Source organism: Castanea sativa, chromosome 4 (genome assembly GCF_040712315.1).
Source record: "Castanea sativa cultivar Marrone di Chiusa Pesio chromosome 4, ASM4071231v1".
Classification (NCBI taxonomy): Eukaryota; Viridiplantae; Streptophyta; class Magnoliopsida; order Fagales; family Fagaceae; genus Castanea; species Castanea sativa.
Genome location: NC_134016.1, coordinates 13933323 through 13956638, shown reverse-complemented (window position 1 = coordinate 13956638; position 23316 = coordinate 13933323). Strand labels below are relative to the sequence as shown.

The 23316-nt window shown below is 36.5% G+C and overlaps 1 protein-coding gene across 1 annotated transcript; it reads left to right on the top strand.

Moving 5' to 3' along the window:
- Positions 1-7615: 7615 nt before the first annotated feature.
- On the top strand, positions 7616-8632 carry LOC142632479 (uncharacterized). Its single transcript, XM_075806872.1, has 2 exons — positions 7616-8097; positions 8206-8632. Exons 1-2 carry the CDS (start codon positions 7616-7618, stop codon positions 8630-8632), a joined length of 909 nt encoding a protein of 302 aa, XP_075662987.1.
- Positions 8633-23316: the final 14684 nt, after the last annotated feature.

The following is a 23316-nucleotide window of genomic DNA, read 5'->3' as shown; positions in this document are numbered from 1 at the left end:
TAGCTAGCTAAGTTGCATGGACACAAATACAAGTATAGGGGTACAACAATTCTTGAAAAATTAGGGAATGACATGTCTAGGGTATGAGAATTAATGAATGAATGAATATTTATTTTTAAGTATGGTTTAAATATTTTTGGATATAATTTATGTTTATCTTAAGTTTTAAAATTAAATAATAACAATAAAATTTTCAAATTAAAATAATGGGGATTTTTTAGAAAATAATTTGCAAAGAATCCAGTCCCTATCCCCAGCTCATTTGCTGGCCCAATATGCTCATGGTTATGGAATTAACCTGCCCATGAAATAAAAAGTAAAAATCACCTGACCTTAAAACTAGGGGTGTGCATAAAATCGATGAACTGAAAAACCAACCGAAACTGACCGAACCGTTGCAAAAATTTCAGTTTGGATTGGTTTGGTCTTGGTTTTCGGTTTGAATACACCGAACCTACCCAAACCGAACTGAACATATTATAATATATTTTACATAAAATATATAATATATAATATTTGGGCATCAGGCATCAGGCCTCCTATACATATTTGGGTCTGCCATACATGTTTGGCCTTTTCGTTTTTTTTTTTTAAAAACCTTTTAGGCCTTTTTTTTTTTTGATCCGCCTCTTTCCCCTTTTCCATGTATTCGTTTTATTTTTAGAATAAGTAAGTATAATTAAGATAATTACTAATTAGATATATAATTAACCTAATTAAACTATAAAAACAAAAGTTAAAAACCCTACCCAGCCCACTTTCATTCTCATTTCTCACAGCCTCTACTCTTTAGAGTTCAGCTCTCCTCTTCTCTCACCACTCCACATGCCACCTCCATATGTCGCCCTTCCTACGCCGGCCTCCACACGCTGGCCTAATCTTTTTATTCTCACGGTGACCCTCTCTCTCTCTCCCTCTCTCTCTCTCTCTCTCTCTCTCTCTCTCTCTTTAATTTCTCCATAATTTCCTCTCTCTTTTTTATATTCTGGGTTTGTTTATTGTTTAATATTGAATCAATGCTATTTTTTCAATTTTTATGTGCAAATAAAGTTAAGGTTTTGAAAATACCCATGTGCTTGGTGTTGGAAAAACATGTGAAAATACTTGTTTGTATCTCATACAAAACATGCGTAGCGGAAAAATTAACAGATCTACTTCATTTGTAATTGATAACATGTACTATGTAAGTTTCAGAATTAGAGAACAAGAAAGCATACCTTGGTACGGTGAAATTCAAAATCGAAGATCAAAAAACACTTGGGAATACTTTTAATCTTCTCTCCAATTCCACTTAATGCCAAAGATGTGTGGTCTCTCAATCAGTTTTCATCAAAGAGAGAATATGAGAGTGTCCAACACTCACATACAAACCATTTCATTCTTTGTATGAAAACACCTATGAAAAAATTCTCATGAAAACCCTCTTAGAAATTCTGTATGTTTCTCTCCTTATATATAACTGATTATCTAATTGGGCTAGCCTTTTGAGCCATTCCAATTGGGCTCTTATGTGTGGCTTGGAGTGAAACCAAAAGGAATCAATAAGACACTAGCTCCAATGGACCTTGGGCTTTTCTGTCAACTCTTGACAAGTCCAAAGTTATCATTATTTATATTTAATACCACTATATAAATATAGTTGCACTCTAGGCCTTATCTATGAATTATATCCCCAAGACTTTATTATATGTGCAACCCTTTCATAAAAAATTCGTAGTAATACAAAGTCAAGAATGTAGACTGTGACTTTGTAAATTACTACATCTTAATCCTTGAGTACCCGAATTAGTCCTTTAAGTTATTCATTATATATTTATGAAATTCAATTCCATAAATATATACTTTAGAAACTCCTTACTAAAGTGGTTGGGTCAAACTCTTTGAATAACCAAACCCATTAAACTTATCCTAAGGGAATATTTTGTATCTCTGTTAAGAGACTATGAATTCCATCTTAAGAATATATGTTCCATCAACATTAAATGTGGCTGCCCAACATATTGAGGTTTTGATCGTGACAAATAGATCTCACTCTTGATATATCAAAGCAACCTACATCTCATAATCAGGTCCATTATTCTTGCAGGATTTAGAGTTGATGTAAATAGACGTCGTGAGATTTATTATTCATTTAACAGTCGTTAGGAGAATAATAAATCTCACAGCGGTCCAGTTCAATATGTCTTAACTTTTAGAACATATCAACATACCAACTAGAAATCTCTATTTCCATGATCAAGACAAATCATCTTAGTTGATATGTTACAGTCTTCGCAGATGAAACGTCCAATTTCATCACCGACTACGAACTACATTTTAAGTTTACAAGGAACTTGTGATTTACATCTTCTGTGTCTAAATCACATAAATCACATGCAGTACATCTCATGGACTTAGATAATGACCCATTAGTTCATTTATAAATAGTCTCATATAATTAAACAATTTAATTATTTATAACATGCCAATAAATTGGATTTTAGGGCATAGACCCTAACACTTGGTTGTTTATATTTTGGGTTTGTTTATTGTTTAATATTGAATCAATGCTATTTTTCAATTTTTATGCGCAAATAAAGTTAAGGTTTTGAAAATAGCCATGTGCTTAGTTGTTTATACTTTGGGTTTGTATATTTTTTCAATTTCCTCTCTTTTTTATATTCTAGGTTTGTTTATTTTTTTTCTTTGTTTGTTTTCTTAGAAAATAAATGATAAGGAAACTAAAAAAACCCATCGAAACCGACTGAAACCAAAATCCAACCGAAACCGATTGAATTCCAATTACTTCGGTCAGTTTTGGTTGAGAATTTCACAAACTAAAAATTTCAGTTTCGGTTGGTCAACACTTAAAAAACTTACCGAAATTGAACCGATTACACCTCTACTTAAAACAAAAGAACATGACATGATTATACGTTGGCCACTAGGAGTAAATAGCTCTTCAACTTTTGTCAAAATCAAACAGAAAAACAAGTTGACTGCCTCAAGAGATCAAACGAAAAAGCAACTATGAAAAGAGAAACCAAGCAAGTGCAGATGGCGATGGTGGCTATAGAAGGTTTGGTGAGAGAAAGAAAAGCAGACGATGATAATTTTTTAGTTTTTTACTTGATATCTACTTCCTTTAACATGATGCATGGTGAGTATTGTGCCAGATTAACTCTCCCTCATAGAAGCTTATCTCTCTCGAAAGATACAAGCGCTACCTCCCTTTAATTTTCTCTTGAGGGCTTTTCTTGGCCTACTCATTTGTGCTTGGTTGGGTAGTAGCCTTCACAGAGTAAACATATGGAGCAAGAAGTAGTGCAAGGTTTTCAAAAGCTACAACTCACAAAGGAGGAAGAAGAAGATATTGTCTTAACGAACGTCACTAGACCAGAGCTTATGGAAGAATGCTCTTTGAGCCTCTTTAGGCGACTTCTCACAGATTGTCAACAGAATCAAAGGGCTTTCAAAAACACATTGAAGTCTGTGTGAAAAATGGGGTCAAATCTGAGATTTGTAGAGGTGGGGAATAACATATTGCAATTTAAATTTGGATCCTTGTGTCAAATGGAGTGGGTTGAAAAAAGTGGTCCATGAAATTTTGATAATAACCTTCTTTTGCTATGTCGGTGGAGGAAAGGTTTAATAGCAACAAATATCACTTTTACCCACGCTCCTTTTTGGGTACAAGTATGGGGGTTGCCATTTGAATACATGTCTAAGGAAGTCAGGAAGGATATAGGGAGCAAACTTGGCAAAGTCATCGAGGTGGACAAAAGATCACTACAAGCAGAACATGCAAAGTTCATGTGAATAAGAGTTGAAATTCCCATTGACAAGCCGCTTCGCCGAGGAGGGAACATCACAAAAGTGGAAGGTGAACGATGTCTGCTTACTTTTAGGTACGAAAGACTTCCCACTTTCTGCTATATCTGTGGTTTAACTGGGCATGATGATAAACATTGTCAAATGAGTCAGTTAAAGGGTGTGAATGAGAGGTAATACGAAGATTGGCTGAGGGCAGGAAGCGTGGTCAAAGGTGGAAGTGAGAAGGGAAAAATAGTCGGAGATAGAAATTTGGATCTTATGAAAGGTGATGGTACAAGACCTAAGTCACAGAGTACAACAGAAATTTTTAGCTCATCAGCTCAAACAAGGGAAGACAGAAGTGGTAGCCAGAATAGTAATCTGGAAGTAGTAATGGGGAATGCCTTGGAATCTAAAACGTAGCTAAAAATTCAAATTTTTCTGAGTGTGACAGTCTTGACAGATGGGACAAGGCAAAGGAGACAGTGTGTGATTTTGGGAAGAGTCAGGAGGTACAGAACGAGAGGAACGAAACTAGAATTAGTTTAGTTAAAGAGCTGTTTAAAGAAAATGAGGACGCTATGTCAGCAGCCAAGTTTGAAATACACGGGCCTAGTAAAGAAGATCCAGAAGTGTGTAGCCCACTTATGCCCAAGATAGAAGTTAATAATAAGAGCCAAGCAAAAGGAAAGGGCCTAAGTCCAAAAAAAGTAAAGAAAGTAACGGGCAAAAGGAGCTAGAAGAAAATAGCAAGAGAGAAAGGTAAGGCCCAAGAAGTGAATATGATAAACCAAAGCCTAGGAGTTGGAAAGAAAAGATTAGAAAACATTGAAGCTCTTGCAAAGACCGAAGGAAGAGATCAGAAACGTGTGAGTGGGGAGTATGATAATAATAACTCAACCTCTCTTGATGAAATGGCAGCGGCAGCGTGGCAGCATCGCCAGGAACAATGAATCCTATTAGATGGAACTGCTGAGGGCTTGAAAACCCTCAGATAGTTCAAGTGTTGCGCGAGCTCGTGCAACGATGGGATCCCGATTTTTTTTTTTTGTCAGAAACAAAATTAAAAAAGAAAAGCATGGAAAGGAAGAAGAGGAACATGGGATTCATCAATGGCTTAATTGTCCCAAGTTCTAGAAGAAGTGGGGGTTTAGCTCTACTATGGAGGAAGGAAATCTCGGTGGATATTCAAAGTTATTCGGGTAGGCACATTGATGCCATTGTTACTGAAGACTTGGGGTTTAAATGGCGGATTATAGGTTTTTATGGAAATCTTGCTGCTTATCGAAGAAAGGAGTTGTGGGATTTACTAAAGTTTCTCAGCAAAAAGTTTCAACTTCCTTGGTTATGCTTCGGTGATTTCAACAAAATAGTGTCAATAGGGGAAAAAATGGGAGGAGCTTGGAGATCACAAAGGCAGATGGATGATTTCAGAGAAGCTATTAATTGGTGTAGGTTCAAGGATCTTGGGTATTATGGTCCGGAGTTCACTTGGTGTAAAATGCAAGGAGTGAACTGAATGTATCTTCGGTTAGACCGAGCACTAGCTTCGTAAGAATGGATTGATCATTATAAGGACATGAGAGTGCACCACCTAGTTGAATCTACTAGTGACCATGTTTTGCTCTTAATCACTGATTCCTTGGCCCCACAGAAGTCCCAAAAAAGGTTCTAGTTTGAAGCAATGTGGACAAGAAGAGATGAATGTAGAGATATTATTAAGGAAGCTTGGAAGAAATGTGCGAGCTCAAACACCCCAAGTGGCATAGCAACAGGTCTCAAGCAATGTGTAGCTGATTTATCAAGGTGGAACAGATCAGTTTTTGGCCATGATCCAAGGCAGATTTAGAATAAAAAAAGGGCCCTAAATGACCTGGTTCTAAGGGATTAGAATGGAAGTAATGGTAGAGCAATCAACAAGATCAGGAGGGAGATTTATGAATTATTGGATTGTGAGGAGATTATGTGGCAATAAAAATCCAAAGTACAGTGGATGGGTCTTGGAGATCACAATACAAAATACTTCCATACAAAGGCCTCAGGAAGAAAACGGAAAAACACCATCACTAGACTCATGGATGAAATGGGGGTCTGGAGAAAGTCTATTTTAGGCGTGGCTGAAATTGTTGTTTCTTACTTTGAGAAGTTGTATACATCATCCCATCCTGACAGAATTCAAGAAGTTATTGATGCTATTAATCTAAAGGTTTCAGTTGAAATGAATCAAAATCTTATCAAACAATTCACAAAGGAGGGAGTTGAAGTAGCCACTCGACCAAATCCCCCGACCTAGATGGTATGTCAGCTGTCTTTTATCACAAATATTGGGATATTGTAGGTAATGATGTGGCATGCATGGTCTTAAATGTTTTAGATTCTGATATGTCTATGGCTGATATAAACAAAACATATATTACTCTTGTCCCAAAAACTAACAATCCAGCTAGAACAACAGAGTTTAGACCAATTAGTCTAAGCAACGTATTATACAAACTCATCTCTAAGGTCTTAGCTAATTGTCTCAAATTGATCCTCCCCTAAATAATAACAGAAAATTAAAGTGCTTTTTTATCTAGGAGGCTAATAACAGATAATGTCCTTATAGCTTTTGAGATGATGCATTACTTAGAACACAAGAGAGATGGTAAGGATTGTTATATGACAATTAAATTGGACATAAGTAAGGCTTACGATAGAGTGGAATGGGGTTTCATTGAGCAAGTTACGAAAAAATTGGGCTTTCATGAGAAGTGGATTTGTTTGATAATGAGATGCATAACAACTATCTCCTATTTAATGCTTATTAATGGGGTTGCTCATGGTAATATCATGCCTTCAAGGGGACTTCGTCAAGGAGATCCTCTATCATCTTACTTGTTTTACTATGTGCAAATGGCTTCTCTTCACTCATATATAGGGCTGTTAGAAATTAGACAATGAGTGGGTTATTGATCTGTAGAGGCTGCCCCAAGCTCACACATCTCTTCTTTGCAGACAATAGTTTGCTTTTCTGTAAAGCCAACAACTAGGAATGCCAACAATTAATTGAAAATTTCCATTTGTACGAGGCTACCTTTGGCTAGAAAATCAATACAGACAAATCTTCGGTCTTCTTTAGTGCCAACACCAATGAGGAAAAGAAAATTGAGACCTTGAACATTTCAGGGCCTATGCAAGACTCTCGGCATAGTAAGTACTTGGGTCTCCCCTCAATTATTGGCAAATCAAGAAATGAAGTTTTTGCTGAAGTCAAAGAAAGGGTGGGAAGGAAGTTGTCTGGGTGGAAGAGAAAATGCTTTCTATAGGTGTTAGGGAGATCCTCATAAAAGCAGTGGCACAAGCTATCCCTATGTATACTATGAGCTATTTTCAACTACCTAAAGGCTTGTGTGAAGAGATTGAAGGCATGATGAGAAGGTTTTGGTGGGGATAGCGAGGTCAAGAATCTAGGATTGCTTGGGTAAGTTGGTGGAAGTTATGCAAATCCAAGCTCACGGGTAGTATGGGCTTGAGAAACCTCCAAGCGTTCAACTTTGCCATGTTAGTGAAGCAAGGGTGGAGGCTCCTTATGAACCCAAATTCCTTAATAGCTCGAATATATAAGGCTAAGTACTATCCCCATGGAGATGTCCTCAGAGCTAGCTTAGGGTCTAGCCCATCCTATACATGGAGAAGTATTATGCAGGGGCCGGAGGTTGTTAGGAAAGGAACTCGTTGGTGAGTTGGCAATGGAAAGCTAATACACATTTGGGACGACAAGTGTCTGCCTACCCCCACCACGTACAAAGTTGTCTTTCCCCCTCGAAATTTGAACATTTACCCAATGGTCTCGACACTTATTGATTGTGATACTAGAAGGTGGAAAGCAGATCTTGTCAAGTCTCTATTTTTTCCATTTGAAGCAAGGACCATCCTTAACATTCAAATAAGCTATAATCTCCCGGAGGATAAAATTATATGGGTTGGCAACAATAAGGGTGTTTTCACTGTCAAAAGTGCCTACTATATGGCCCTTAATATGGTGGACTCATCAGAGGAGGGGGAAAGCTCCTATGGGGACCCTAGAGACCTTTTATGGAGGAAAGTATGGCACCTGCATATCCCATCAAAGGTTAGAATCTTTGCTTGGAGAGCATGTGTGGATGCTCTTCCAACAATGGTGAACCTGCAAAATAGAGGTATTTGGGAAAATGATTTGTGTCCTTGTTGTGGAAAAGATTCGGAGATGATTTTTCACTCACTCGTCAACTGTGAGGTAGCTAGAAGGGTTTGGGATAATTGGGAGAGCCAAGTTATTGAGAACTGGTAGGGGCTTTATGACATCTCTGATGTAGCAATGAAAATTCTTGTAAAGGGAACAGGTTAAGACCTTGAAGTGTTCTTTGGCGTGGCTTGGTCAATTTGGTATAATAGGAATCAAGTTGCCTTTGAATCAATTTGCCAATTACCAAGTCAAATATGGAGTTTTGCCAAGAGGTACCTTCACGATTATAGAGGCGCTCGGCTAACACTAAGTATGAGTCCAGCAGCAAAAAATAGTAGATGGACTCCTCCACCTCCTGGAGTGCTCAAGATCAAAGTAGATGGGGCGACTTCTGAGGATGGTATAAATTCTAGTGTTGGAGCTATCATTAGAGATTCTTGTGGAGCAGTCATAGGTGCTTGCTGTAAATACCTCCAAGGCCAATATTCAGTAGCAGAAGTGGAAGCTATTGCTGTGGAATCTGGGATTTTGTTGGCCCGACACATGAGGATTTCTCAAGTTATCATTGAATTGGATGCTGATCTATTGTTAATAGTATTAAGGAGATGTTCACTGATGGAAGTCTTGGCCATCTGATTCAGAGTATCCTTGCTTTGCTGAACTCTTTCACTAGCTGGAACATCAATCATGTGAAAAGAGATTACAACAGAGCAGCCCATGAGCTGGCTCACTTTGCAAGAAATGGTGAAGTTTCTCAAGTGTGGGTAGGGGTCTCCCCTCTTGTAGTGCAGGAAGTGGTTCAATTTGATTGTATTTAATAGAACTTGAGCTTTACTGTGTTGCTCTCTCTGTTGTACCTCTTTTCTTTGTATGATTGAATACAAACATATGCTTTGCATCAAAAAAAAAAAAAAAATGAAGAGGAGAAAGTATTGTGCCAGATTTCAAAATCCTTTTTTATTTTATTTTATTTTTTAAACCCTCTTTCGTGCCTGGACATATCCGATGTGTTGCAACAGTACTCTCCGGGCCGGACCTGGAATTTAATATATATTTTTTGCCTATTACGTGTTGGGTATTTTTTGGGCGTGTCTTATTAGTACCGGTGTCTAACTCATGTCCAACATGGGTACATGGTCAAAATTCACTTATCCGTGCAACATGGCTTGCTAGTTTAATCTTTAATGCTCAACGTAACTACGAAAATATAGAATTTTCTACCACACGGTTGAAGTGGAATTTGATGAGGAGATATGATGATATCAAGTGGTTAATTTAGAATAATTGAGAGAGGTAGTTTTGAAAACTTTCTTTTTCAAAGTTTCTCTATTGCTAAGAAAGTCTTTTGACTTCTCTTAGGCAGTAGAATTGTTGTCCCTTCACTTTGAAGGCTTGTTGTTCTTCCATGTTTTTAACAATGTTAATTCGTGGATGTTCGCGTAAAATAATTTGCAAGCGCACAGAATCGTAACAAGTAGTAAAGTGTTTTTAGAAAACGAATGTCGAACCCACAAGGATTAACTATGTTATTGAATACCAAAATTCACTAAATTAATTACTATTTGGAAAATCAAAAATAAATGGAACGTTCTACTATCTGAATTAAATTAAACTATTTAATAAAAATAAATTTGCGAATAAAAGATTAACAAAATGCAAAAATCTAAAAGTGTAAAAATATGATAAGAATGGATCTAGAGCGCTTGATTTCACCTAACAAATCCCACACAATTTATTCTTCCTAATTATTAAATTCTAATAATCTCCCGTTGATGATTAAAAATTCCTTAAGTATTCAATATCTTCTCTCGAATAATATCAAAAATATCTTCAACTAACAATTCTATATCTCTATGTGAATTTAATTAATTGGAGACTCATTACGTACTTTGAATTTTCTGAAAAATCACACTAATCGTGGTAAAACATCTCTACTTTCGCTCAACTAATGATGTTTAATTCTAGAACTAAAATAACAAATCACCTCTCGGTCTCATTGTAATTCAATTGATCAAACAATAATTCGTAAAAAAAAAAAATAGTAAGCATTAAGAATAAGAATTAAACATTCAATCATGGAAATATTAAATATAAAATAACTCAGAATATAAATTGTGTGTTCATTGCTAGACTACATCAACACTCTAGAAAATAAATTTAGTTCATAATAAAATTGAAAAGAAAACAAATAAAACTTATGTCTTTCATCTGAATTGGTTGACCAACATGAAGCTCTCGCCTTTGTCCTCAGATCCTCCTCTTCATAATGACTCCCAAAACAAGTTCTTCTATGCGGCACCCCCTTTTCCTCTCTGGTCCTCTTTCTTTTTCCCCTAAAGAATCTTTAAATAGGTCAAGGAATCCTATTCCCATTTGGAGAAAATTCCAGATTTTTAGGTTTCAATTAACCAATAATTTTGGCCCATTTAACGTCAGAATTTGGACTTTTGGTATATTACAAAGTTGTAGCCCTTTAAGTTAACTTTCCAGCCCAACTTGAATAATTTCAATTGGATATCTGAGCCGAAAGTTATGCCAAAAATACTACTGATGTGCAGGCTGGAATCCTAGTCCGAATGGTGCAAATTTCCTTTGATTCCTTGCTCCACTTGGACTTGAATTTAATTGGCTTGGTCTTCTCTTGAATTCATGCCTGGCTGGATGAAAGTTGGTTTGATTCAATTGGCTTAGCCCCACTTTGCATGTAAAACGCTTGTTACCTATAACACAAAGATATTATATAATCAGTAACAAAATAACATAAAAGTAAGGCTATATATGTAGATATGTGAGTACTTTATTATATATATTTTATGCACATCAGTGGACTAGTTGGGTTTTTTTCAAGGGTTATTGGGAAATAGTATATCTATCTCTTTCTTACACTTCTAACCTGCATTCATAAGTTTACCATGTCTGCAATGGATGATCTAACAAATGATTGGACCAAATTCACGCTTTCAGAGAGGGAGGGGCCTGGGTGTTGCTTAGAGAGTGATCTTAGTTCTCAAGACCATATCATTGCAGCCAAGTTTCTGACAAAGCGAGCCCTCAATATTGATGCAATAGCAAGAAATTTTACTCCTCTTTGGCGATTGCAAAATGGCTTTCAGGTTCACAAAGTTGGAGAGCTTAAAGTGTTGTTCATCTTCGAATTGGTAGCTGATAGAGATAAGGTCCTTAATGCCGAGCCTTGGAGTTTCGACAAACACCTCGTGATAATGCAGCGATATGACAAAAGTATGGCAATGGAGGAATTAAGTTTTGACAGGACTTTGTTTTGGGTGCGAGTCCACGGGCTGCCATACCGTTACATGAATGTAAAAGCCGTCTGAAAAAATTTGCAATGTCCTTGGCCAGGTATTTCATTATGCGGATCCAACAGAAACAGAGGGGGGTAATTTTATGAGGATTAGGATGTTGATGGATGTTTCCCTGCCTCTTTGCCATGGTCAGATAATTTCTATTGAAAATGGTAAAACCATGTGGCTAACTTTCAAATATGAGCGCCTCCCAAATATTTGCTGCTGGTGTGGCCGTCTTGAAGACGATGACAGGGATTGCAGTCTATGGCTAGAGAGCGAAGGTTGCTTAACCACCGATCAAAGCAATTCAAACCCACTCTTCGAGCCTCGCCTTTTGTTTCTTCATGGAATGCTGTTGCCTCTGTTCCAGGTTTTTTCAAATCGAAACAATGCTCATCTTCGAAACCTTCTGATCGTGATATTGGTGTTGAGGCTGAACCGGTGGTGATGAATGATGTGAATCCGATGCCTGTTCATTGTCCAACAACGGTCGGTGAGCAAGTCAGAAACTCCAAAGGACGTCTTGCAGAAGAATTCAAGAGATGAAACCTTTACTTTGGACTCTCCAATGGAAACGCAAAATATACGGGAACTAAAAGATCCCGTAATCAATAATACAATTGAAAGCTCACAATTTTTGGAAAGTCATAACTCCAATATTCATGGGATTGTTGCCTTCCCCGATTTGTTTGAAGTCCAAATTAATGAGATTGATTTGGAGCTGACCAAATTCAATCCCATTAAACACACGACCCAATCAGCTACTATTGCCAAAAATCTTAGTCACGTGAGGAGCAAGGGGCAACAAAGTCACTAAATACTCAGCGTATGTGGACCCGATCGGCAAGGAAAAATACTGAAGGTTGTTATCAGGAAAATGTAGCAAATGTAGGAAAAGTCAAAGGTGATATGTTTGTGGAGAAAAGATAATTTTTTCACAGGTTGAAGGTCCTTATGAATTACCTCGCAAGAAAAGTAGGTTTTGAGGGAGGATGGGGTCTTACATTCTATATTGGCAGAGGCTGGGTAATCAGCCCTGTCAAGAATCATGAATCTCAGAGTTTGGCACTGTCATGGTCTTGGGATCCTATGTATAGGGAAGGAGCTTGGAGATATTATTCGAGCAAAAGACCCCTTTATAGTGTTCATAGCCAAAACACTTGCAGATGAAGCAAGGCTAGACCGAGTAGTGCAGGAAATTGAGGTGCAAGACAAAAGCCTTTGGCTAGGGATTTGGTCACTCCATGTTCTAAATAAGATAAAAAGTTATATTTGCCCTGATTGCTGAAATTCCCTGCCGACAAAGAAGAATTTGGTGCGATAGAGACAACCCTCACTGTAATAGATGCTGCGAAATGGAAAAGCATACTCTCCATGCAATTTGGTCGTGTCCTTTGCATGACACAGTGTGGCTAAACACTGATTCCTGGGATTGCTGAATATCTAGACAGATTCTGGACTACAGGGAGTTGCTGTCTTGGATTATGTAGAATCACTAATGGCCTGTTTGGATGTTTAAAAAAGGAGGGGGAGTAGAGTAGAGGGAAGGGGAGTAATTCAATTACCTTGTTTGGGAGTTTTTTAAGGAAGGAGGGGGAGGGGTTTGGAGGGGTTTGAAGGGGTTTCAACTACTTCCAACCCCCTCATTTTTAATTCCCCCAAATTGGAGAGATTTGGAGGGAGAGTAGAGCACATAAAATTATTGATAAAGTAAATTACCTAATTTACCCTTATTATATTTATAAAATTACAATGTTAAAAACAAGGGAAGGGCTAATTACTCCCTTCCCCCTTACTAATTATAAAAACATCCAAACAAGGTGGAGGGTAATCATTTTCCTCTACTCTCCTCTCCACTACTCCCCTCTACTCTCCTCCTTCTCTAAACTCCCAAACAGGCCATAACAGCTAGTTTTGTTTGCATTCATGGCATGGGCGATATGGACCAACAGGAGTCAGATCTGTTTGCATTTGCCATGTTGTAACCTACAGCAGTTGATTTAAGAGTGTGAACAACATTCGGCAGAGTTCCTCAATATCAACCAGCGGCCTTTGCTAGGCACACGACAACGGCTGCATGCTTATAAAGTACTCACCCTACTAGTGTGCAAGGCCTTCTTAGCAACTAAAATTTATCTTCATAAATTATATCAAATAAATCCAAAATACCTTCACAATTTCTTTATGAATAGATCTCCAAATAATTCATAAGGAACAAAATCCAAATCTCATGTACATAATGCCAATTGGCCAATAGATCTAAGACTATTACAAGACCATCTAATCCCAAAATCACTAAGTTTCTTTCATGCTCAAAACACAACAACAAGATTTCAAAAACTTGATATTCTTCACAATCTAAAACTGGAGGGGAAAAAGGGGGGGGGGGTGAGTTGAAAACTCAATAAGTAACGGTAGTCCTAATAAGTTCTAGCTTTTGCTTGGGTTTGGAGCGTGACAAAAAGTAATCTCACATGTAAAAAAATTAATTTTTATTAGATAATGTCGAACAATGGGATTTTAGGGCACAAATCCAAACCCCTTGTCTGGAAAAGTTCTTTGAGAATGCCTTTTGGGCTTTATCATCACGGAACCGGACATGAGAAGGAGTAGGATCAGAAGATGAAGATGCCCTGGAATGAAGAGGGTTTTGAGATAGAGTGGACTTACGTTTAGGTGCCATTGACACAACTAATGTAAACAGAAAAGAGAGGGAGAGAGAGAGAGACAATCAGAAAAGTCCCAACACATTTCAAATATAACAAGTATATTGAAAAGAGAGTACGTATGCATGGAAAATGCATGAACATGTGACATGCAATATAACAAGCATCATGGGCTCAGCCCAATCCAATCCTATCAGCACACAATCAAATTGCACACATCTAAATGCATGATAATACTGGTATAATGCTTATGTGTTGCAATGTATGAAATTTTAAACTCATTTAAGCAAAAACCCATCCTAAAATTTCAACAATAACCCCTCAATTTTGAAAAACCCAAAAAATTTTCGAAAACCCAAAAACTTAGGTTTCAAAACATGAAATGCATGTAAATGAAAGATTAGAAACTTACCAAGTGAAAGAAAAAAAAGCTTGAGAAAGCTTGAAAATCGCTTGGGAAAGAGGTTTGGAGTGAGAGAGAGTGATTTGGGAGGTGAAAAAGCAGATCTATCGAGAGAGAGATCGAGAAAAGTGAGAGACAAATCATGTTGAACCTTTATATAAAAGGTCAATAAAGCTCGACAGATAAAGGTGTCGAGAGGTGTGGAGACAGGTGTCGAGGGAGGTGTCGAGCAAACAGGCTTTGACAGATGCAGCTGTCGAGAAGGTGTCGAGGAATAATTCATTAGACATGATTAAAAGAAGCTCGATCGATCCACCAGCTGTCGAGAAGCTATCGAGAGGCCAGAAGAAATCTCGATCGATCCACCTAGCTGTTGAGAAGCTATTGAGGATCCAGAAGAAATCTCGATTGATCCACCTAGCTGTCGAGAGGTGTCGAGATTGCGATAAGGAGCAGCTTAAGAGCTCGACAGATAGCTAGGTATCGAGGAGGTGTCGAGGAGCTGTTGAGATTGCTTAAAAATAGTTTTTCAAGAAGAGAAAAACACAGACATTAATGCAATCAAGCATGCAACTCAACCAAGGATCCAAGCAACATTTAATTTCTCAAAATCATCTCTCAATAACAATTTTAAGCGCATTGATACCCAAAAAAAAAAAAAAAAAAACACACACACACACACACATACTAAACAAGTCTAACTGATTTTATATTTCAAAAACAAGTTAAGACATTTTAGTGAGCATACATTAATACATGTAAAACTTGTGATGGCCAAATCACATTGTACCTGCACATGTATCACAAGTAGTAAAGAATATTGCATGTTGTGTGTGAAAACATCGCAAGATTGCATATGTGTCTCTATGTTATGATGATTTGAGGTATGAGTCACACACGATCATAATTGTTTGATGGGAACTATCACCTTTGAGGTACATCCTATAACTCCCACATCTCCTAGAATATACGCTTGCAATCATGTTTTACAGCATTTTGTTCTTTTTGCTTTTATTTTCTTTGCATATATATATATATATATATATATTTTATTAAGCATACCATGCATGGGTATATAAAAGAGAGAAAAGAAATACCCAATTATGTTAAGCCTTTTGACATTGCACTTTTGCTATGCCGAAGCATACAGATGTCATGTCATGATTGGCAGGTAACAGTGGTGAGATGGTTATTTATGTCTTTCTTTTAGGATTTTCTAGTCATTCCCGTCAAAAAGAGTGATACAAGTGTTAAGTACAAAAGATCACTTAACCTTACTCATCACAAACAAAGAGCCACAAGGCTCACTTGTTTAGTTGTGCATAAAGATGCTCATCTAAGCTACAAGAGATACAAAGTGTAGAGAACTCTGTTTCAATGGCCATTTTAAGGTTTACAAGAACCAATGTAGACAAACACACACTGTTTTTGTATTTTTCAAAAATTTCAATTTATTTTTATTTTTATGGAAAACAAAATAAAACAAACTGAAAAAAAAAAATCCAAAAAAAAAAAACATGATAAACAAAGCAAAGCAATGCATAAAACTAGATTGACTCAAAACAAGAAAGCAAAAACACACAAGTGATGCAATCAAAAACAGATAAGGAGATAGAAAAAGTGATTAAACCACTTGGAGCTCTTTTTTTCCACACCTTGGAAGAACCTTCCTTTTCATAAACCCTTGAAGTGGTGGTGAGGGGGAAGAATTGAGACTGTTCAAGTTTGAAAGAAACATGAGGGTTTTGAGAAGATCTCCAAGAGGAGCAAGAGAGGATGTAAACTGATTCTGGTTTCCTGACGCCATCATGCTATGGCTATTTCGAGTGGGTAACCACTTACAGCAATTTGGTCGAGTATGACTAGCTGCTCCACAGTGATGACAAAGATGATGCTTCTTTTGTTTAGGCTTTTGAGAGTTAGCCTTCTTAGCCCTAGGGTTTTTAACTTCTTTCTTATCCTGCTTAGGAGGTGCTCCTAATATAGATTTACCCTTGTATATGTTTCACTAGCTAATTTAGTTTTGACATTAGTGTTCTCAATTTCAACATTATTGTTAGGAGGAATAAAAACAGTAGTACTAGAAGAAGCAATATTAGAAGAAAAGAGATCATACCCGAAACCAGTTCGATCGGAAGTAGATTTCTGAAGACTGAGCATCTCATCGAGCTTGGCACTTGAGGCCCTTTCCAGCTAAGCTCTAACTTGGAACAGTTCTGCCTCAAGCTTCTTGATTTTCTTAGCCAAGAAGTTATTTTTAAACCTCAGTGCTCCAATAGTTTGATTGGCTTCATTAATCTTTATGGAAAGCTCTTCACGCTCAAGCTCCACATCACTGAGCTTCTTGGTGGTCAACCTATACAACTTCTCATGCTTTTCTGAGATTTTATACAACTTTGTATAGGTTGTGTGGATGTCATCTTGTTCATCCATTTTCTCAAACTTGGACTCTACCAATTCCTCTTCTTCATCCACATCTTCAACAATCCCCTCAGTAGGATTGACTATGGTAGTGAAGGCATTCAAGATTTTGTCATCCTCATTGTTAGAATTATCTTCAGGCTTGGTGTCTCTCAATGTAGTAGCAAATGCCTTACTTTTCCCAATAGTCTTGAGATATGTAGGGCACTCCTGTTTCATGTGTCCAAAGCCTTGACACCTAAAGCACTTAGGTCCTGTAGGAACAGTATATTGACCGCCATCCTTAGCATCCTTCTTCCCTTTGTCTTGGCCCTTGAATTGAAAAGAACAAGATTACCTACGGTCCTTATCAAAGCCCTTCCCATTGGAATTCTTCATGAACTTTTTAAATTGCCTGGTGATGTAGGACTTCATCTTAGAATCTTCATCGTTTGATGACTCTTCCGTCTCACTGCTCTAGGCCTTCAATGCCATGCTCTTGCTCTTGCTAGACTTCCCGATTCTCGACAAACCCAGCTTATAGGTCTATAGATTTCCAACCAGCTTTGTCAAAGGAATTTTATCAATATCCTTTGATTCCTCAATCGCAGTGATCTTGACATGAAATCTTTCGGGCAGAGATCTAAGCACTTTTCTCACAATCTTAAGTCTGGCATAGAACTCATCAAACGACTCATCCTCTTTCATCTTGATTTCTTCGTAGCTAGTAGTGAGCCTCTGAAGCTTCGAATCTTTGACAGCCTTGGTTCCTTCATAGGTTGTCTGGAGAATGGTCCACGCCTCCTTTGCTATTTTAGTAGAGGAAATCTTCTTGAACTCCTCATTTGTGACCGCACTGAATAAGACATTCAATGCTCTGCTGTTGAAGTTAGCCGCCTTGATCTTTGCATCATCCTAATCAACCGGCGCTTCCTTCGGCTTGGTCCAGCCTATCTCCACAGCTTGCCACACTTTTTCATCTAAGGACTGCAAGAAAGCTCTCATGCGTACTTTCCAATATGCATAGTTAGTTCCATCAAATAAAGGAGGTACAATAAGAGATTGTCCTCTATCCATGACAAACAGGTGTAAGTGGATCTCACAACAAGGATTAAACCCTAATCAGAGTGTGCCCGCTCTGATACCACTTGATAGGCCAACAACGTATTGACCCCTTATACTAAATTGATTTGATTAATTAGCCAAGTTTATTAATTAATCAAATTAACATGCAAACACATGGTAGCACAAACAAATCACCAATAAATTAAATGCAGTGGAAATTAAATTTGACACGGTGATTTGTTTACGAATGGGGAAAACCTCCAAGGCAAAAACCCCACAGGGTGATTTTAAGTTCTCCAATCCTGAGAATCCACTATTATCAAAACAAGCGGTTACAAGTAAAGGGATCCTAGTGCCTTATACCAACCAACAATTGAACCCTTACCCCAATACCCAATTAGACTTGTTCTGTAGTGACAATCTCTCCTTGTATTGCATGGCTCCTAGTACGTGACTAACCAATTGCGCGGATCCCAGTACGCAACTTCAATCACCAACTTGAGAAAGATGTTAGCTGCAAAGTTCTTCATCTCTTCAACAGATGAAGATCGTGAAGTTGCTTGGTCACAAAACCCTACTGTGTACAAACACAACAGCTTCTTCAAGAACTATGGCAAACTAGGATTTCTGTCACACTTGTCGAATTATGCTATTGTACAATTGTGCTCTCAGTTGTGTGTCTAGATAAGGCCCTTAAAATAATCCTTTTATATGTCTAGGGTTATGAGAATAGAAGGCCCAAAGACATATTCACGGATTGGAAGAAAACAAATCAGAAATTCTGTTTTTCTTAAACCTCGACAGATGATCTGTCGAGGAGTTGTCGAGCAGTTATAAAGCCATGGGGTTGGAACAGCTTCTTAAGCTCGATACATGCTAGCTGTCGAGCTTTAATGACAGACATTTCTTCAGCTTGTTTCTTGGATAGACTTGCATGGCATTAATACTTGATCTTGAAACCTTGTTTCTTGAAGTATTGAAAACAACCTAAATCTACCCAAATACAAGTAAAATGTGTTTTGTCAAAGGATTAGCTAGTTACATAAAATAATGACATGCGTTTCCAACAAGTGAAACACATATGTCCTAACCGAACCTACACCAACACGTGATTAAGATTAAATTTTTTAGTTGATAAGTTATAGTGTTTACAAGCAAATTTCCCAAATTATTCATTGACAATGAATTAAGGTTTTTTAGTTGAGAAAGAACTGGTGATTTTGATCTTTGGCACCCACATTACATCCTTGTTCGTAATTCAAATACTATTCATCTCATGTACTATAAGATAATGTCCAAATATTCATGTTAAAGTAATCCCACATATAAAAATTAATTTATTTTTATCAGATAATGTCAAACAATGGGATTTTAGGGCACAATTCCAAACATTGATTTTTTTTTTTTGGCATTACATAATCATTTACTCTCAAAAATAAATATTACAGCTCTGCTAAATAAATAGAAACGACTTAGCAAGGCTTCTAACAAGTGCAAAATATGGATTCGTTGCATAGTCCAGTAGATCCAGGTCCGAACTTTGTTGTGCATTCTGTGTTGCAGTCTCTAGGCAAACAATCTAATCCAGGACTGAAAAATTGGAGCACCTTGCATTGTTTACCATCCACCACCATGGGATTGTTGCCTATGATCAAGATTTAATTGAATTTAATTAGAACATAATTCACATAGTCGTACACGCTTGGATTATTTGTTTTGTTATCAAATAATATAACATAACAAAAATCAAGTTTTTGTTTTTCCGTTTAAGGATTTTATCAACTCCTAAAAATGGCTTTTGGAGTTTTTATTTTTGTGGTTTCACATTTTAGTAGACCATGTCTCTATTTCTATAAAAGATGCATGTCCATAAACTAGAAAACATATCTCCAATCAATTTCTAAGAAATAAGAAACAAAATGAATGTTATGAAAACTTGAGGACCAAAGAAAATATATAGACAATATATAAGTACTAAATAGGTGTTTCGCCTCAAATAAAACAATTATTTCAAATATTTATAAGAGGAACAATAAGTACATACGATGTCAGAATTATAAGAAGAACAATAAGTACATATTTATAAGAGGAACAATAAGTACATAATAGTTTACTTATAGCCACAATTATAAAGAGGAACAAAAGATGAGAAAGATTAAGGACATACTATGTCTGTTAAAATTAAAAAGATAATGAGATATGTCGGTCAATCTTGAAGTAAAAGAAAATATTTGAGCTAGATGTAAACTAGAAAAGCAGAAGACCATGAGGATTTGAATGTTGTGCTTACCAATGAAAATGAAAAGGACAAGCAAACAAAGGATATAGGTAGAGAAAGTTCTCATGATTTTGGTGTCTTGATGAATCTTGCCAATAAACGAGAAGTGAGACAATGTGCAATTGGGTAGTGAATGACTACACTTAAATATATGGGGACATTAGTTTTTTTTTTTGGGAAGGATATGGGGACATTACATGAATAAATGGCAAGAATAAAATTTTTTTGATCATTTTTTCGACTAGTGATATTTGCCATAAAGTATTGTAAGATTTGATTCACTCATTAATGTTTTGTCCAAATATAAAATTTAGTAATTATAACAAGAGATGAGTTCAAGTTATACCTGGTGTAACTCTTTAGAGTTACACATTTTTTAAACCGTTAAATCTAAGTAGATCCAACGGTTAAAAAAAACCCTAATTAATTCTAATATTCTTATTAGTATCTCATTAATTATCTCTTATTTATTGCATCTCTAAACCCAAAAAAAAAATACACGTTTGACACACTCTCTCTCTACGTTTGGTCTCATGTTTGTCTCTCCGTTAGTCTCTCCCTCTTTTCTAAACCTGTGTTTCTCTCTCTCTATCTCCTCCTCCATTACTCCTCCACTTCCACCTCTAAATGTTGCCGGCAGGAAAAAAAAAAAAAAAAACCAAGCTGAACTGTTTCTATTTGTGAGTACTCTGTTTCTATTTTTCCTTTCTTTTTTGTTGTGAGTGCTCTGTTTTTTTTTTCTTTTCTGGTCTGACTCTACATGCTCTATGTGAATGCGTTTAGAAGTTCTGACTCTATGTGTTCTATGTGACGCCAAGCTAAATGGTCTTGAATGCATTCTATGCGTTCTATGTGAAGCCGAACTGTTGTGAGTGCTCTGTTTCTGTTTCTTTTCTGGTTTGTGACTACTCTGTTTCATTTGCAAGCAACCTTTTGTCAATGCTGTTGTAACCAAGTGCAAGCACTATTTTTGTGAGCATTGCACATTAAAGGTATACCTTTTATTTCTGTGAGCAAGCACTACTTCAGTCAACTGTTTGTGATTTCTATTCACTTCTTGTCTCATTGATATTCTATTCACTTCTTGTCTCATCATGTTAACCCAGTGCCTTTGTTAGACCCCATTGTTAATATGTGAATTACCACGTATTGAGTTTTTTGTTCATTACTCCTTGATACTACATTTTTTCTAGATTAATTGTTAGGGACAAAAGATTATAAGGATTGTTTTGTTACTAGTGGACTACTATTAAGATCTTAAGTGCTTAGTTGCTCTTGAAGAAGTATCTAATTTTGTAAATGTTGGGAAATTTAGACTATGATTGTGCCAATTAACCAATTATTAAGCTAAGTGGACAAAGTGACACTTTTTAAATCTTGTAAAGTTCAAATCATTCAACTATTTGGAGATGAGATGAATTAAGATGTGATTTGATTTCGATATATTTGGGCTTTCCACACTCTCCCCCTCATGTTTTTGTAGAAAAAAAATTCACAATTTATCTTCATTGAACTCATCATTCATTTTTACCCCCAAGATATTCAGTAAACATTAATAATAATAATAAAAAAAAAAGCCATTACTTCTAGGTTAATATTCTCCTAGCAACCAAAAAGAGTAATCCACGAATATGCTGTCCATTTTTACTTGTGGAATATTAGTTCTGTTTGTCTTGAAACCCAATATTTGGCTGGAGGGAGTCCTCTCCCTTTGTCTCCCTCCGTTCCAAACAGACCCAAAATTCATTTATGCAAGAATAATGATTACTAGATTACATATACTTGATTAGCTAAATTTTTTTGCATGATTAGGTTTAGTGAACTTGAATTTTAAACATTTTTTTTAAATAAATTTTTTTAGTGCATGATTTATTAGTTAATTACCTGTTCTTGTCATTGTTGTTGTTGCTAGATTGCTATGTATTTAAACGTGAAGATTTGGTTGTTTTGTTGTGATTCTTGTTTTCATAAGATTTCTGTTTTTGAATCATATCCTGTACTTAGCCAAACACTGGTAAAATTCCCAGTACACAACGAAATTTGTCAGCCAAAAATGCTAGCTTTTACATGTGTAGACTGTAGACATGCATCTGCTTAGCCAAAAAAGAGAGAATTTCCTTTAATTAACAAAAGGACAAGTTCAAATTGAGTATGCATATTAGTAAGGTTGGTTGGTATTGGCGTCTAATTCTCACCCCAATATTGCACCAACTATGTATGATGCTTGTCTCTATTATTGTCCATTAGTAACGTATGCAGCAGGAAAAAATCTGTAAACGTCAACTACGTGCAAAATTTGTACAAGAAATTTTTAAAGTTGGGCTTAACCCAAATTTTGAACTTTTTTTTATCCAAATGAGATATATATGTACAATATTTATCTCATTTCTACCCAAAGTTCCTACCGTATGCAGCAGGATTTTTTTTTTACCCAAAGTTCCATGCGTTCTATGTGAAGCTGAACTGTTGTGAGTGCTCTGTTTCTATTTCTTTTCTGGTTTGTGAGTGCTCTGTTTCATTTGCAGGCAGCCTTTTGTCGATGCTGTTGTAACCAAGTGCAAGCACTACTTCAGTCAACGGTTTGTGATTTTTAGGATGGAATTTTTTTACATTCATTTATAGAAGAAAATCAGATCACACATTTAAAAAATTAACCCTTTTTAAATTAGATCACACATTCATCCTCACTTTCTCCATTTTTGTATGTAAGAAGATCACACTTTGAAGTGGAAGAATGAATAAAGGATTTGGATTGAAGAAAGACATGTTTTAGGAATTTCGTTTGAGTGAAATGCAGTTATGCTCAAGCAGATGACAGTTGGACCAAAAAGCAAACTTTCTTTTTTATTTTTTGAAGGTAGCTCGCTTGAGCAGACAAATTAATTGTTCCTATAGAATTTTACCGAAAAACAAGCTAAAAGTGATTATTCTGTGTTAATAATGGCTAGTAACTTTCATTATATAATTTAAAGGAATCTCTTTACTATTTCATATTAAAAAAAAAAAAAAAACCTCTCTTTACAAGTGACCTTTTATTGGTGATTCAAAAGCCATTGCGTAATGGCAATGTTAAGAGCAAGATGCCTCCTTTTCGTTATATTTTAAAACTCTTTTTTTTTTTTTTTTTTTGCTAGTATAGGAATTAGAAAGGCTCCGGGTTTTTAGGGTGCAGCATAAAGTAAATGGATTTCCCATCATATGTT